General features: G+C 35.8%; 2 protein-coding genes across 3 annotated transcripts; one reads left to right on the forward strand and one right to left on the reverse strand.

The window, feature by feature from the left end:
* Positions 1-5,379: 5,379 nt before the first annotated feature.
* Positions 5,380-8,006, forward strand: LOC105157063 (subtilisin-like protease). 2 transcript variants are annotated; one of them, XM_088878234.1, is made up of 2 exons: positions 5,380-7,538; positions 7,628-7,774. In XM_088878234.1, the coding sequence occupies exons 1-2, from the start codon at positions 5,685-5,687 to the stop codon at positions 7,640-7,642; spliced, it is 1,869 nt and encodes a 622-aa protein (XP_088734360.1). In that variant the 5' UTR covers positions 5,380-5,684; the 3' UTR covers positions 7,643-7,774. The 2 variants fall into 2 exon arrangements, with proteins under 2 accessions (XP_088734360.1, XP_020548622.2); XM_020692963.2 differs by having other exon boundaries at positions 5,388-8,006.
* A 3,534-nt stretch (positions 8,007-11,540) lies between these two features.
* LOC148789358 (uncharacterized) lies at positions 11,541-13,146 on the reverse strand. Its single transcript, XM_088882566.1, has 2 exons — positions 12,371-13,146; positions 11,541-11,937 (listed from the first exon to the last, which is right to left on the reverse strand). Exons 1-2 carry the CDS (start codon positions 13,144-13,146, stop codon positions 11,541-11,543), a joined length of 1,173 nt encoding a protein of 390 aa, XP_088738692.1.
* Between the last annotated feature and the right edge of the window lie 3,837 nt (positions 13,147-16,983).

Here is a 16,983-nt window from a genome sequence, read left to right on the forward strand (position 1 = left end):
TCGCAACCGCCTGAACAGGTACAGTTTCTTGGGATTGACTACTCAATTGAAAAATAATCCAAAGTCATACGGAGAACGATGTCGGAGATCGATAAGGATAAGTGGCTTGAGGCCATGAGATCCGAAATGGACTCGATGGGTTAAAACCAAGTTTGGACCCTTGTAGAACCATCTAAAGGTGTCAAACCTGTTCAGTACAAAAGGGTCCACAAACGTAAGCTTGGAGCTGACGGGGAGGTTACGGCCTTTAAGGCTAGGCTCGTGGCAAAAGGATATACTCAATGACCCGGGTCGATTTTGAGGATACCTATTTGCCCGTAGCCATGGTCAGGTCCATTCGGGTTTTCCTTGCCATAGCAGCATGGTATGACTATGAAATATGTCAGATGGATGTGAAAACGGTATTTCTCAATGTTATCATTGAGGAAGAGATTTACATGGATTAGCCGGAGGGTTTCACATTTGTTGAAGAAGAATAGAAGGTTTGTAGTCTCCAAAGGTCAATCTTTGGCCTCAAACAAGCTTCCCGAAGCTGGAACACACGTTTTCATGAAGTTATACGGGGTTATGATTTCATCAAAAACTAATTCGATCCTTGTATACAAGAACGTCAGTGGGAGCGTTGTTGTGTACCTTTTGCTTTATGTAGACGACATCTTGATCATTGGGAATGATGTCAAGATATTGGGTGACATTAAAGCATGATTTTCCACATGATTTTACATGAAGGATATGGGTAAGGCCTCTTACATTCTTGGCATCAGGATATATAAGGATAGATCTAGAAGAATGTTAGGATTAACCAAATCCTCATATATTGAGAAAGTCTTGAAGAGATTTAAGATAGAGAACCCAAAATGAGGATTCCTTCCAATGAGGCATGGGATTAAGATGTCCAAGAAGCAGTCTCCCAAGACTGATGAAGAACTTAAAAAGATGTCGGACATCCGCTATGCTTCAGTCGTAGAAGCATACAGTATGTTGTCAAGTGCACCAGGCCCGATATTGCATATGCTTTGAGCGTGAATAAGAATATATCAGGTATGCACTGGGGAGACGCACTGGAGCGCGGTCAAAACCATACTTAAGTACTTGGAAAGGTCTAAAGATATGTTCTTGATTTAGGGTGGTGGAGAATTGATACTGGAAGGCTATAGCGACTCTAGCTTCCAATCGAATGATGATGATGCCAAGTCTCAATCGGGTTTTGTATTTAAGCTGAATGGGTGTGGTTGCTCGAAAAAGTTCTAAGCAGAATACCACAACAGATTCCACCACGAAAGCTGAACACATAGCAACTTTGGAAGCAATTTGGATGAAAAACTACATCCAAGAGTCTAGTGTGGTGCCTAGCATTGTTGAGCCCCTAATTATCTTCTGCAATAATAATGGGGCAATACCACAAGCAAAGGAACTGAGATCACATCACCGTTCCAAACATATTCTTAGACGCTACCATCTGCTTAGAGAGATGGTGAAAAGAGGTGACGTTAAGATGGACAGAGTCAACTCATTAGAAAACACAGGGGATCCAGTTACAAAGTTGATGTCCCAAATTACCCATACTCGGCATCTAGATAAGATGGATTTGAGGTCGATCGGTGATTAGCTTTCGGTCAAGCAGGAGATTGTTAGAATATGTGACCAAAAAGTCAATTAGATTGGCGTACATGTAATCCATTCTGATAATAACTCGATTATATGTAATATTATTCAGTGAATAAAATGAGTACTTCCTATTGCTATTTCATTTGTTGTGCTCTTTACATGTTTGTTTGCATTTCTTTCAAATATGACAACAAAGCCCACATACTACTTTTACAATCGTGCAAGAGTTGGACTACGCATTTGATGTCAGTCATGAAACCAACTTTCAAGGGGTTGAGTTTTAAATGATCCAAGTCGATGACCCCTTGAATGGGCATCGAGTGTCCTATAGAGACTTGCATTATGAGTCACATTAATTTGATGAGTGTCGTGTTTCATCGGTGACAAACATGGGACGTCTATGCAATTTTAGTGGGTCGATTGGCTAAGTGTCGAATCGACTGAACTGGCTCGCGGGAATCGTCATATAGAAGCCTTGGAGGCTTAGTCAGTATGACTCAAATTCCAGGCTCTGATAGTACGGGAGTAGTCTCAGACTTGAGGAATCACGGCAGTCACGTGCACGCTATAACTGTATCTTGGATTTTGTGCGAGAGGTGATCGTATTCTAGACATGGTCATCATAAGCCTTGTCCAATGCATTTAAAGCATGTAGCGAGGCTGATGAGTTCCAAGAAGAATATCCATCCCTGTTAAAACGTGATAGAGGTATCTCCTATCCACTTGGAGATGCATTTGCACTCTATAAACCTGTGGCCACAGTCATTGATCGAATAGGAAAAGAGGTTCCTATGCCGAACAATTTGGCGTAACGCGATCTCAAGTGTTAAGAATAGACGCCTAGTCCAGGATGGGAACCGATATCCAATTCCATGCCTTAGACTAAAGCCGAAAGACAGTAGACGAAGGACTGTATCCATATGGACTCGAGAGCCTAGAAGTTCACATGCATATACGCCTAGTCTCTAGTGCTATGGACCATTGCTAGACGGCCACCCATGGTGACGGGCTTTCTTGATCAAGGGTTGTTCGATAATTATTAATTAAATTAGATTTAATTAATAATAGTATTTGTCATTAACCCAAGTCTAGCTGAAAGTTGAAACTAGAGAGTCACACACAAATCACCGAGAAAGGACGAGAAATTAATTGAGAATTAATGCCATAAGTAATTGAATTACTTTCATATGAGAGGGATCCATTGGATGGAGGAACCCAAGAATTAATTAATAGGATTAATTTATATTGGGCTTGCCTTATTAATTAATAAAGGCTTATTGGGCTCATATATTTAATTAAATTAAATATATGATGGGTTTAATTAGGTGGGCTTTAATTTTAATAAAATTATTTGGGCCTGTATTTTATTTTGAATAAAAATCGGCCAAAGCACGCCCTAATTAAGTTGTTGGAAAAATTTTAGGAAAGAATATTATTGGCTAACAATTTCACTCTTAGAAAGTTCATGTTAGCCATTTTTTATTTGGAATAAAGGATTTATTACATTATGGATGGTAGAATAAATCTAGACACATTCTAATACACCATACAAGGTGTATATATGTATATTAGTTATTTGAAATAACTAATGAATGCAAAACAAACAACACAATAATTTCCTACCCTAAGAAATCCACTCCGCTGCCCCCTCCCAAGCACACCTGGTGTGTTTTTCTCCCCAATTCTTTTTTAGCAAATTCAGTTAAGGGATCCGTAGTTCCAGTGTGGTGTGGACGCAACTTTAGGGGACTTCTACATTGAAGTTTTGCATGAATGGATCAAACAAAGGAGGTTCGAAGTAAATCAAGAAAAGAGGTAATTCTAAATTTACGATTTTGTACCTCTCGTTTTTCATTTTACCATTTGCCCATTGATTGTTATTATTAACTACATCAAACGCTCGAGAACTCCAAAGATACACCCTTTTAGAATTATGGTTTTCTTACATTTTATTTTTAATGTACATATTTTTATATTACTTGTTCCGCTTGTGCATTATCAAGTCGATCCATTCGCATTTTTGGATGCTGTCAGTGATTACATTCAAATATTAACTAAGATACTGCCCAAAAAACAAATACTGCTTCGTCATTCTTATGGGCTAGGCCCAACACTCTTCTCAATCTTTGAAACGGGCTGGCGCCGTCCACTGTCGTTTCCAGGTAGTGCACCATCATGCTACAAAATATAAAGATTGGGTGGTGGAGGATAATAAAAATTAATAAATTTTAGGAGTATAATACATTCCGGCTGTGTACATTTAACCCTTTCAAAATCTTGGTTTCACTTTGAGCTTCCAAGTAGGAAACCTGATGTCTTAAAATTCTTATACAGGATATTTTAAACACTTTGTAAACTTACCCCAAAACCGTCGAAAGTACATAAGCAATACATAAAAGGAAAGATATTTTTGGGATGAGGCCCCTGACAAGGATGGAATGGACTGCTTATTATTGAAAGGATTGGTCGATAAATTTATTGGACAAACACATAAATACGTATTCTGGTTACCTCTTAAAGTTGAAGGTCCCAGACAGCATTCATTTGTCAAAATCATCTCAATGATATAAGCACAGCTGGACAGGTCCTTCAAATTCTGCTCTCCACAACCACATTCATTAATTTTACGTTCCATCTTGGGGAACTATTCAGAAATAATATTAAAAGTTTTAGCAATATTATGTACCTTTACAGTATCACATAACTTTAATTATTTCAAGAAAATATGATAACATTATCTTATCTCAGCAAAGCTTTTGACATTTTAAAAGGGTAAATTACAACTAACGGTAATGGAGTGTGTTATAATATAAGGGTTAACTACAATTAGATCCCTTTACAAAAATAAAATTATATTTTTTCCTAAAAGGATTATGAAATTACATTTACACCCCATTAAAAAAGAATTATTTCGACTTGACTCCCGTCTAGTTATGATTTGGATGAAAAATGTTGATTTAGAAAAGAATTTCTAATATTGTCTCAAATTTTTAATTTTGTCTACCATTTAATATTCTTATGTATATTTTTGTACTTATAAAAATATAAATATAATATATATATAACATCATTATATTTTTACCTTTACAACTACAAAATTATTATATGAAACCGTTGAATAAGGGCTAAAACTGAAAATTTATGTAATTTTTTTTTTACGACAATATTTTTCATCTAAACCCTAACGAAATTGGACACGTATAAACAGTGAATTTTCAAAGAAGATGTAAGTATGACTTCATAACTTCTTTAGGAGGAAGTGTAATTTTATATTTTTTGAGGGAGTCTAACTGTATATAACCCTAATTATAAATACCTTCTCGTTATTATTAATCTCATTGATGTTTGATAAAATTATAATTTTTAGACGGAGGCCTGAAAATTTTCAATTTGTTCTTACTGGTCTTTTATATTAAAAAAATTGACAAATTGTAAAAAAAAAATGACGATTTGAAATTTCCATCTTGCCCTTCTAATCTATAAAAAATTCTAAAATTTTTTAAAGAATGAGTAAATTTGAAATTCATAGTCTAAAAAGGGATTCTGTTACTTCACCACAAAATGAATGAAAACTTAATAAAGACTAGTGAAATGAGTTAGTTGTTGGATAAATGTTAAAATCAAAGGTATTTATTATTTTTTAAATAACGAGAAAGTATTTATTGTTATATTCGTTCAAGGGAGTTAGTGCTTAATTAGAAACCATGCTCGCAATTTTGATTGATCTATTAATTCTTTACTTTTTAATTCCTTAAATTGGGACAAAGAATCTCCAAACAATCTACACATGTAAAATATTCTGAATGTTTGTATGTATCCTTACAGAACTGCAAATTCAGTGTGTCATATCTTATTTTTATTTATTTTACTCTAGAGAACTCCTCCCCCGACATTATTTTCATCAACTTGTAGTAATAAGCCCGCCAATGAAGACTGCTCAATAAATTTGGAGAGTACGTGGAAGAGACCGTAAATATGTGAGATCAGTCGGCTCGCAACTGTTATATAAAATACAATGAATCCTTTAGCTCGAGACATCTAGTTTCATCTTGAAACAGCTCAATCCATAATCAAATATGTCCATAATTCCAGTTCTCTTTCTTGTTTGTATCCTCATCTTGCAACTGTCATCAGCAAATGCAAAAGATCATTCATTAGAAACATATATTGTACATGTTGATGTACCAGATAGTCAGATTCTGTCTGAACAATCCCAAGATCTAGAGAGCTGGTATGGATCGTTCTTGCCGACGACCCCAGCAAGCTCAACAGAAACACCCCGGATGGTTTATTCCTACCGCAATGCGTTTTCAGGGTTTGCGGCTAGGTTAACATCCGAGGAAGTGAAAGCAATGCAAGGAAAGAAGGGATTTATATCTGCTAGGCCACAGCAGGTATTGCAGTTGCACACGACTCACACTCCTAATTTCCTCGGTTTACACCAAAATGCAGGACTTTGGAAGGACTCCAACTATGGGAAAGGCATAGTTATTGGGATTTTGGACACTGGAATATTTCCTGATCATCCTTCTTTCAGTGATGAAGGGATGCCTCCCCCACCAGCTAAATGGAAGGGGGCGTGCGAATTCAATTTCACAGCCTGCAATAACAAGATCATCGGAGCAAGACACTTCAAAACAGGCGATGGAACTCCTCTAGATCACGAAGGCCATGGTACTCATGCAGCAAGCACGGCTGCAGGTAATTTCGTGAGAGGCGCCAATGTATTTGGCAATGCCAATGGCACAGCGGTTGGCATAGCGCCTCTCGCTCACTTGGCCATCTACAAAGTCTGCTCACTTGACTGCCTGGAGAGTGACATATTGGCGGCAATAGATACAGCCATTGAAGACGGGGTGGATGTGCTGTCAATCTCCTTTGGTGGTTATCCCAGGGAATTTCACGACGACAACATCGCACTCGGTGCATTTAGCGCAATGCAGAAGGGAATTTTTGTGAGCTGCTCTGCTGGAAATAACGGACCTTATACTCTTTCGTTATCGAATGAAGCCCCCTGGATTCTCACAGTTGGTGCTAGCACAATTGACAGAACCTTAAGGGCAACTGCCGTGCTAGGCAGCAAACTAGAACTCAATGGTGAATCCGCATTTCAGCCCAAGGCTTTGCCCCAGGCACAACTGCCCCTTGTTTACCCTGGAATCATCGGGAGTGATTTTTCCTCGAACTATTGCGATCAGGAGTCATTGAATAGAACTGGTGTAGAAGGAAAGATAGTTTTATGTTACATTGACAAGAGAACTACCAAAATTGAACAGGGACGCAAGGTGAAAGACGCAGGTGGCGCCGGCATGATCCTCATGAACTTCGAGGAAGAGGGCTTTACTACATCTGCAGACGCTCATGTTATTCCTGCTACCAACATCAACTACGAAAACGGACAAAAGATCATGGCCTACATGAACTCAACATCTGCTCCAACAGCAACAATTGTGTTCAAAGGAACTATAATTGGCGATAAAAGAGCTCCAACAGTAGCCTCATTTTCTTCCAGGGGCCCCGGCTTTATTAGAAGTGGAATTGTCAAACCAGATATTATAGGCCCTGGTGTCAACATTATTGCAGCATGGCCTAATTCTGTCGAAAACAAAACAAATTCAAGAAATACGTTCAATTTAATTTCTGGCACTTCAGTGTCATGCCCTCACCTGAGTGGGGTAGCAGCACTGATCAAGACTGCGCACCCTGGTTGGTCTCCGGCTGCCATCAAATCAGCTATAATGACTACTGCCGATGCAGTCAATCATGAAAACCAGCCGATACAGGACGAGAAACATCTTCCTGCTGATATTTTCGCAGCAGGTGCAGGCCATGTCAATGCTGCAAAGGCGAGCGATCCAGGTCTCATTTATGACATTGAGCCTCAAGACTACATCGCATACTTGTGCGGCATGAACTACACGAGCCGCGAGGTAACCAAAATCTTTCTAAGAAAAGTGAATTGCTCGGAAGTAACCCTGATTCCTGGAGGGCAGCTGAATTATCCTTCATTTGCAGTCAGGTTTGGATCATCTGATCAGACATTTACAAGGACAGTGACAAATGTTGGGGAGGATAATTCGAGTTACACCGTTGAGGTTGTCTCACCACAAGGCTTAAATATGACAGTGAATCCACGGACGCTTAATTTCTCAAAGGTGAACCAGAAGTTGACATATGAAGTCAGTTTTAGTGTACCAGTAAATGGTGGTGATGTTAGTGTTTTACAGGGATATGTTCTCTGGAAATCGGCTAAGCATTCAGTGAGGAGTCCAGTTGTTGCATATTACTTTTGAGGGGGGTATAAAGCAATTTAACCCCATGTTATCAAAAAAATCAAAAAAACCCGTGATAAATAAATTAATAAAAAATTTCCTTGTGAAAAAAATGAATAGACAAAATACCCCTTTAAGATTGAATTTGTGGTACACGCACCAATAATATGCGGATTTTTCTTTTTTGTCATGTAAAATACAAAAATTGTCCTTATTTATCAACGGTTGGGTATTACTTTACATGAATCAATGGTCTATATTTAAGTAATACAAATGAAACACCCAAATTTGTCAAACTAATATCAAACAATTTAGATTTTATTTTAACAAATTTATGGTTTTATTTTAATTTGATCAAAATGAGTGGCTCGGATCCTATTTAGTTTGAATCAACGGTTTAGAATTAAGATTTGTATTATATAATATATAAATATCAAATTACAATTATATATATGTAATATATATATATATATACAATTAAAAGGAATATATATCTATCTATACAAGCAGTGGCTCGAGCTCGATTTGCAGGAATTCAGCTCGAGCTCGAACTCGAGCTGGATATGACGAGTTCAAGCTTGAGCTTAGTAATTTTTTATTTTATTTTTATTATTTATTTATTTATTTTATTATTATTATTAGATTAAATTATGGGATGGAATAATCAAATTTTTATATAAATTTATAAGTAACAAAATAGATTGCATAATGTATACTATGTTATAAATATACCAAAATATAGTATGAAATTTTAATTTATTGTTATAAATATAAACTACTAATTAGTTTCGTAGTAATATAATTAGTAAAATATACCAAAAAAGATTCATACTGAACAATTCAAAAATTATAGAAAAGTATCCAATATATGAAATAATGAAATCGAAATACATAAAAAATATTTTATAGTTGAGATTAATATATGTTCACAATCTGCAATAAATTTATATATTTATAAATATTAGTATAACATTGATGTAACTATCATCATACATTGTTGAACAACATGAGTTAATCGAGATCATCAAAATTCAGATCAAACTGTTAGATGTGATTAAACTTACAGAAAAATACATTTGATAAAGTTTTAGACTTATTGAATATACAGATGTCGAGAGATCGTACTCGGAACATAAAAGTAATCATTCAAGGCAGTGTATTGTTGAATCAGACCATGTGATTTTAAATTATACCGTCTGATATGATCTAATGGACACAGTCTTATATATATAAATTTGGTATGAATCGAGTATTCGAATTTTAAGATATCGTAATTATTATTTGAACTTCTTTATCTCATTATATATATACAATAAAATAATAATTAAAATAATTAAAATTATTCAACCATCATTATTATTATTAATATCATAATTTTTAGATTAATTCATAGGGATCACTAATCTACATAAATTTATAAGTAATAAAATAGATTGAATATTGCATAGCATGTATCTTGATATAAATATAAAACTCAAAAATTGAAAAAAAAAATCATTAGTGAATTATCTGTCAATTAAAAAAAGTATAACACAATACAAATATATATTCAAATATGACAAAAAATTATGTGTCATAATAAATAATAGGTTTAATTATAAAAATATTATAATTTACTAAGTTCTTGATTAAATTTATTTTTCATATAAAGATTAAATGTATAAATAAAAGTATCATGATTTATTATTATCCAAAATAAAATAAATGAAATTGATTAATAATTATAATATATGATCAATTTTGAGTATAAATTTGATAAAATATTGAATATGAAATTAAAAATATAAAAATTTTAAAAATAAAAAAAGCTCGCGAGCCGGCTCACGAGTTGATGAACAGAGAGGATTGAGCTCGAGCTCAAAATTGAGCCGACTCGTGGAGCGGCTCGACTCGTCTGCCACCCCTAATCTATATTATTATAAAGAGAAGGGGTCTTAAACATACAAAATGGTAATTTTTATACCACTACACTACATTATATTTTTCACCAAATTACCCCTAAAACTTACACCACTAGCTAAGTGGATTGGAAGTTATTTCCATGTAGCCATGCCACAAGACCCACGACTCTTCAACCGTCCTCCCCCACATCTCTCTATATCAATACTTATATAAATATAAAAAAAATTCTATTTATATTCACAAATGACGGTTAGTAACACCACCATACCAATTCTCTGTTATTTCAAAAATGGACTTCAACTGATAAGACAACTAGCATAATCAACTTTTCAAGTTTTAATTTGTTAGTTTTTTTTCTTTCATTTTAAGATGGTGTGTTGATTTATATATTCTACTCTTATTTATAATACATATCATAAAGTGCGAAACATAATTTATTATATTTACGTAGGGACTGTGTGCCACAGTAGCTAGTTATTATAAAGAAAGGAGTATTATAAATACAAAGTGGTAGTTTTTATACCACTAAATAATATTTTTGTCCAAATTACCCCTCAAACTTACACCACTAGCTAAGTGGATTGAAAGTTATTTCCATGTAGCCATGCCACAAGACCCGCGACTGTTCAACCTCCCTCCCCCACATCTATCTATACTATTTCTAAAAAGAAACCCTCTTTATGTTTATACTGGAAGTGTTTTTTTTACTTTTTATAAATTTACCCTTAACTTTTATATAATTCCATTATCTTTTTCTTTCATCAAAATGAATTAACTAAATTGTAAAAAGTATGAATGAGAATGTACTTCAGTTTTAACTGCTCTCTTACGAAACTATTGAACTACTTAATGTACCCTTTCATTAAATTAATTAAGGGTGAATAGCAATTTATCCCCCTGTAATATTAAAAATGAGCACTGATCCTACTCGAAAATGACGATCGAGGATGATGATCTTGATCACCCTGAACACCTTGATCACCTTAAGCTTTTCAATCGAATCTATAACCTGAAACATGAAAGGTTAGGACAGTCGGGGTCGTCCACAACCAAGACACTTCGACGCCCAAGATAGGATTGTGATTTTACTGAGAAATAAGCCGTGAATAATGAATAAGAGCTTTGGTGCATTAAAATGACATTACCTCTCAACTGTTCAGACCAAACATTTATAAGCTAATTCTGACTGTATATGGTAAGTATGCTCATTATGATCTTTGGCTTCCCTTTTATAGATCAAACGTCTCTATCTTGATTTGTGCCCGCTGATTATAAGGCGAGCATACTTCCTTAACTTGGGGCGTGAGCCCAGTTAGTGGATTTCTTTCCTTTCCTAAAGAAATCGTCATATCTTTCCTCAAAATTACTCATTTACCCCAAATGAGAGTTATTTTTGTCTTTTCAGTAATTTTACCGTTATCATTAGCCCCCCACTTCGGCATGTGTGATTCATCAAACTTGCTGAATTCGAAACGTCCTTTCACACTGAACACTCGCTTCGAACCAGGCGATGCGACGTGTAGAGCTAATATATTCATCTCGAGCTTCGTGCTGCTTGTAGCATTCAATTGACGTAATATACTGGGTTCTGCTTTCTTTTATCCTCTCTAACCAGTACGGAGCTAACTGTGTTTTCTTACACCGCTAGGTATAAGTACAATGTATCCCCTGCATTCGGGTTCGCTAACAATGGTGGTGTTCGAGGTAATTCTTATGTTCTTGGAATGCTTGCTCGCATTCCTCTGTCCACTTAAATTTCTAAGCTTTTCTAAGAATTTTAAAGAAATGCAAATTTCTATCTGCGGATCTAGAAATAAAACGGTTGAGTGATGCGATCTTACCAGTTAGCTTCTGGACATCCTTCACTGAGGTTGGTGATTTCAGCTGCAAAATTGCTTCGAATTTTTCTGGGTTAGCCTCGATCCCACGGCTGCTTACCATGTACCCCAAAAATTTACCTCCTCCAACTCCAAACGTGCATTTGTTCGGGTTGAGCTTCATCCCATACTTTCTCATGATGGTGAAAGCGATCTCCAAGTGCGCCAAATGGTCTTCCGGTCGCTGACTTTTGACAAGCATGTCGTCCATGTAGACTTCCATAATCTTTCCGATATGGTTTTTGAACATCTTATTACCAGTCTTTGGTATGTTGCTCCTGCATTTTTTAGTCCAAAGGGCATAATATTATAACAATAGATACCTTGCTCTGTAACGAAGGATGTTTTACCTCTATCTTCTGTCACCATGTAGATATGGTGGTACCCTTGGTAAGCGTCCATCATAGAAAAAAGTTCATAGCCGGCTGTTGAGTCTACCAAGATGTCAATTCTTGGAAGGATGTACGGATCTTTAGGGAATGTCTTGTTTAAGTCGGTAAAATCGGTGCACATCCTCTATTTTCTAGAGGACTTTGGAACTATTACCACATTAGACAATCAATCTGTGTATTGAACCTCTGAAATGTATCCGGCACCTACCAGTTTGTTGACCTCTTCATTGATAATTCGATTTTTCTCGATCCCGAACGTCCTCTTCTTTTGTTGTATAGGTCGCACTGATTGGTCGACGTTCAAACGGTGCACTATGACCTCCTGCTTATACCTTTGAAATATGATGGATCGCAAGCAAACATATCCACATTGCTGCGGAGGAATGCGATCATAAGCGTTTGCAAATCTCTGGCCATTCTAAACCCAATTTTGGTGGTTCTTGACGGATCCCCTCTCACAAGCTCTATCTCCTTATGCTCATCGATTGGTTCTATTCGCTCAGTCTTCCTTTCTGCCTTCCGGTTCTCCCATTCCTCATTCGACTCATCAAGTTTCCTCCTTTTGTCTGTTTCGCCCTTTTTCAGGGACAAGTTGTAGCACCTTCTTGCTTCCACTTGATCGCATGACACCTCCCCTATTCCGTTTGGTGTTGGGAACTTCATTTTTAAGTGATAGGTAGAGACTATAGCCCTGAAAGAGTTAAGTCGAGGCCTACCTAATATAACATTGTAAGCAAATGGGGTGTCCACAACAAGGAATTTTACAATTAGAGTTTTTCTTCTCGGTTCTTCGCCAATGGATACCGGCAGGTCAATTGTTCCCGGCGATTCTACTTCATTTCCTCTAAAACTGACCAGAGGAGTCTTTATAGGTGCTAACTTAGCGTTGTCCAATTCCATCTTGAATAGTACTTCCTTAAGTATGATGTCGGTTGAACTTCCATTGTCTACCAATACCTTATGCACTGCGAAATTGGCTATGTCCATCTTTATGACCATCAGGTTGTTATTCGATCCGAGCCTGTCTCTTGCGTCCTGTGTACTGAAAACGACGTCCTGCTCCTGGGCTATGTTCATGACTTGCCTATCCTTCATAGACCAGCATCCTCTTTCAAGTATTTTTCGCGACCTTCTAGATTGTTTCGCCTCCGCACCCCCTGCAATCGTGTGTATAATGCCTTTCACAGGCGCACTCTCTCTTGCTCTCTGGTTCCGACTGCTTTCATTCTCTCTTTCCTGCCTCCTCTCTTGACTCCTGGACCTGCTTCGATTGTTTCATTCGTGAGGATTTTAGCGACCTGATTTTTAAAGTATCCTTGGCGTACGAGTCGCTCGATCTCATCCTTAAGCTGGTAGCACTCCTCTGTGTCATGACCCTTCTCGCGATAAAACTTGCAGTATTTGTTGGAGTATTTCTTGGCAGGGGTGAATCTTGTGTGTCTAGGCCACTTCAAAACATCGGTCTTTTCTACAAAAATCAGTGCTTTTGCTCTTGTCATGTTCAATGGGGTGTAATTCTGATATTTTTGTTGGTATGCTAGCTCCTTGCTTTGATGGTGCCTTGATCGCCGATCTGCTCCACTGTTGTGACGTCTCAGGTCTCTCCAGTGATCCAAGCTGATTCTCCACTCGCCATCTTTCATTGTGTTCATTTCTTCTTCGTCTATATATTTTTGTGCTACGCTCATGAGTTGCTCTACATCTGCCGGAGGATCCCTTGCCAATGCTGATGCGAACGGTCCTTTTGTCGGTCCATGAATGAGGATGCTAACCATCATATCTATCCTCAAATCCTGCACTTCTAACGTCTCGTTATTAAATCTTCCCATAAAGCTCTTCAGAGTTTCGCTGTCGCGCTGGCGGATAGTAAACAAATGGGCTGCAAATCGTTTTTGTTTTCGCTTGCTCGCGAAGTGGAAAGTGAATTTTTGTATCAATTATTCGTATATGCTCCCAGGTGGCAAATTAGTGAACCACTCGCGCCTTGCCTGTCAAAGTAGTAACAAATAGTTTTGCATTAATAGGACCAGATTGCTCATAAAGATTCATTACCAGGTCAAAGGCGGCCAAGTGTTCTTGTGGGTCTCTGGTTCCGTCATATTTTGGTAGGCCTGGCATTATGAAGTTGGGGTTCACGACCTCGGTCAAGATTTGATTACTGAAAGGTTAATTTCTTTCATAAGGGGATAATTTGCTCATTTGCAATATCACAATGGGGTTGCTTGCATTTTCCCAATTAATTAAACTATAAAACAAAAAGAGTGTGTAAAACCCACACAACCCACGTCTCTTCCTCTTCTCCCCTCTCTCTCACACACACAAGCCCACGTCTGTAAAGTCTTCATTCTTCCTCTTTCTTTCTCTGTCTCTCTTTCAGAATCTCAATCCAAATTTTAGCTCAACAAAACATATAATTATAAACCATATTGTAGTTCTGATTTTTATTTTTATTTTTTTCTGACAGCGATTCCAATGAGCCATCTAAGCGCAGGAGTGAAAGAAAGATTATAGAGGACGACATTGTAGAGTACCTGGCTAAGAAGGCTTACAATAAAGTTCCTATTTGCCCCGATTTTATTACAAGTTATGCGTGAAGGCTATTCTTTCTATTCCGCATCACATCCTTAGGTTTTTTACCCTATGATATGATAGACTATGAAAGTTTCCATAAAATGGGTGAATAGCAATTTACCCCTTTATTATATTGAAAATGAGCACATTATCCCCTTATGAAAAAAATATAGTAATTTACCCCCCTATACTTTTTAAAATGAAGCAATTTACCTCCTTACACAGGGAGGTAAATTACTTTATTTTAAAAATCATAAGGGGGTAAATTGTTGTATTTTAAAAAGTATAAGGAGGTAAATCGCTATTTATTTTTTACAAGGTAGTAATTTACTCATTTACGATATCACAAGGGGTTGTTTGACTTTTCCCCCAAGAAATTGAAGTGGCCGGCCATCTCTTAGATATTTTAATGATTGAAATCCCTTTGGTGATTCTAATCTTAATGAAAAGTGAGTCTGAATTTCTGCATTTATTTCATTGACAACTGATGTTATTCTTTGAGCGCTTTTGGCTAAATTTATTTGCAGTATCTTTATGGCAATTAGTTTGAACATTGTATCAAAAAGATTATTTTCTATGAAGTCGCGCTGTAAGTTGTGACATATCTAATTAGTTTGCAACTGAATGACATCAACGTCTACATGTATAAGGGTGAATTTTGAATTTGGCAAATGTGCATATACGCAATGTGACTGTCAGTTGGAATTTTTGAAGTCTATGAGTATACTCTTTTACTTTCTTTTGCTCCACGTTTATTCTATTTTTTTCCCTGCACTAAACTACTTTTGGAAGATACTTATAACACTAAATAAAATACATAGTCAACTTTGTGAGTTAAATCTATATGTATGTATCATGGAAAACCCAAATGTCTACTTATGCTCTGATCATATTGCAGCGGTGAAGTTATTTTTCTTGCTTCTCGGGTTTGCCAAAATTTGAGTTTTCTTTTTGAGTTAGAAAACATTATGGATCCATTGAATAATAATCTTATAATCACTACAAAAAAAGGGGGGGGGGGGGGGGGTTTATTGGCATGGATTTTGAGACGACTCGACGTCCCATTTTATTTTGCGACGGCGTCTACGATGATTTTGGAATGAAATGGTGTTCGTCTGAAAATACCCCGTTGGAAAATATTTCAGACGATTTTAGGACGATTTGTCGAAGCAAAACAATTTCAAATGGAATTGGGATGATTTGGGACGGCATTTGAGACAAACTTTGAGGGGTGTTTGCTTTTTTTATTTGGGACGGAATAGGGGCCAGGGTGTAAACGAGTCGAGCTCAACCTTTTTTGGCTCGAGCTCGATTTTGAATTTTCTAACTCGAGCTCGAGCTCGACTCCTATATGCGGAGCTCGAGCTCGACTCCTGTATGCTGAGCTCGAGCTCGAGCTGACGAACTTGAGCTTGAGCTCAAGCTGATTTTTTATTTTTTTATTTTTTTTTTGTTTATTATTATTATAATTATATTAAATTATCGGAATCATCAATTTTTACATTAATTTTTAAGTAATAAAATAGATTGTATAATGCATACTATTTTATTATTATCATATAAATATACCAAAATATAATATGAAATTTTAATTTATTGTTATAAATATAAACTACTGATTAGTTTAGTAGTAATATAATTAGTAAAATGTACAAAAAAAAAATCACACTGATCAGTTTAAAATTATAGAAAAGTATCAATTATTTGAAATAATGCAATTGAAGTACATAAAAATATTTTATAATTGAGATTAATATATGTTCACAATTTGTAGTAAATTTGTATATTTATAAATGTTAGTATTACATTGATGTAACTATAATCTTACATTGTTGAACAACATGAGTTAATCGGACCATCAAATTTCAGATCAAACCGTTAGATATGATCAAACTAATAGAAAAATATATAAGGTAAAGTTTTAGACTTATTGGATATACGGATGTCAAGGTGTATCGTAGAATCAGGCCATGTGATTTTAAATCATACAGTCTGATATGATCTAATAGACACGGTCTTATATATATTTAAATTTGATGTGAATCGAGTGTCCAGATTTTAAGATATCGTAATTGTTTATTAAACTTTTTGATCTCATTATATATATAATAAAATAATTATTAATATAATTAAAATTTCAACCATCACTTTTATTATCATTATCATTATTTTTAAATTAATTCATAGGAATCACTAAAGTTTGACATAAATTTATAAATAATAAAATAGATTGCATATTGCATAGTATGTATCCTGCTATAAATATAAAATTCAAAAATAGAAATCATAAGTGAATTACTTATCAATTTAAAAAAGTATAACGTAATACAAATATATATTAAAATATAACATAAAGTTTAT

The sequence above is a fragment of the Sesamum indicum genome, linkage group LG1, assembly GCF_026168435.1.
Source record: "Sesamum indicum cultivar Baizhima isolate 11 linkage group LG1, ASM2616843v1, whole genome shotgun sequence".
In the NCBI taxonomy this organism is placed as follows: Eukaryota; Viridiplantae; Streptophyta; class Magnoliopsida; order Lamiales; family Pedaliaceae; genus Sesamum; species Sesamum indicum.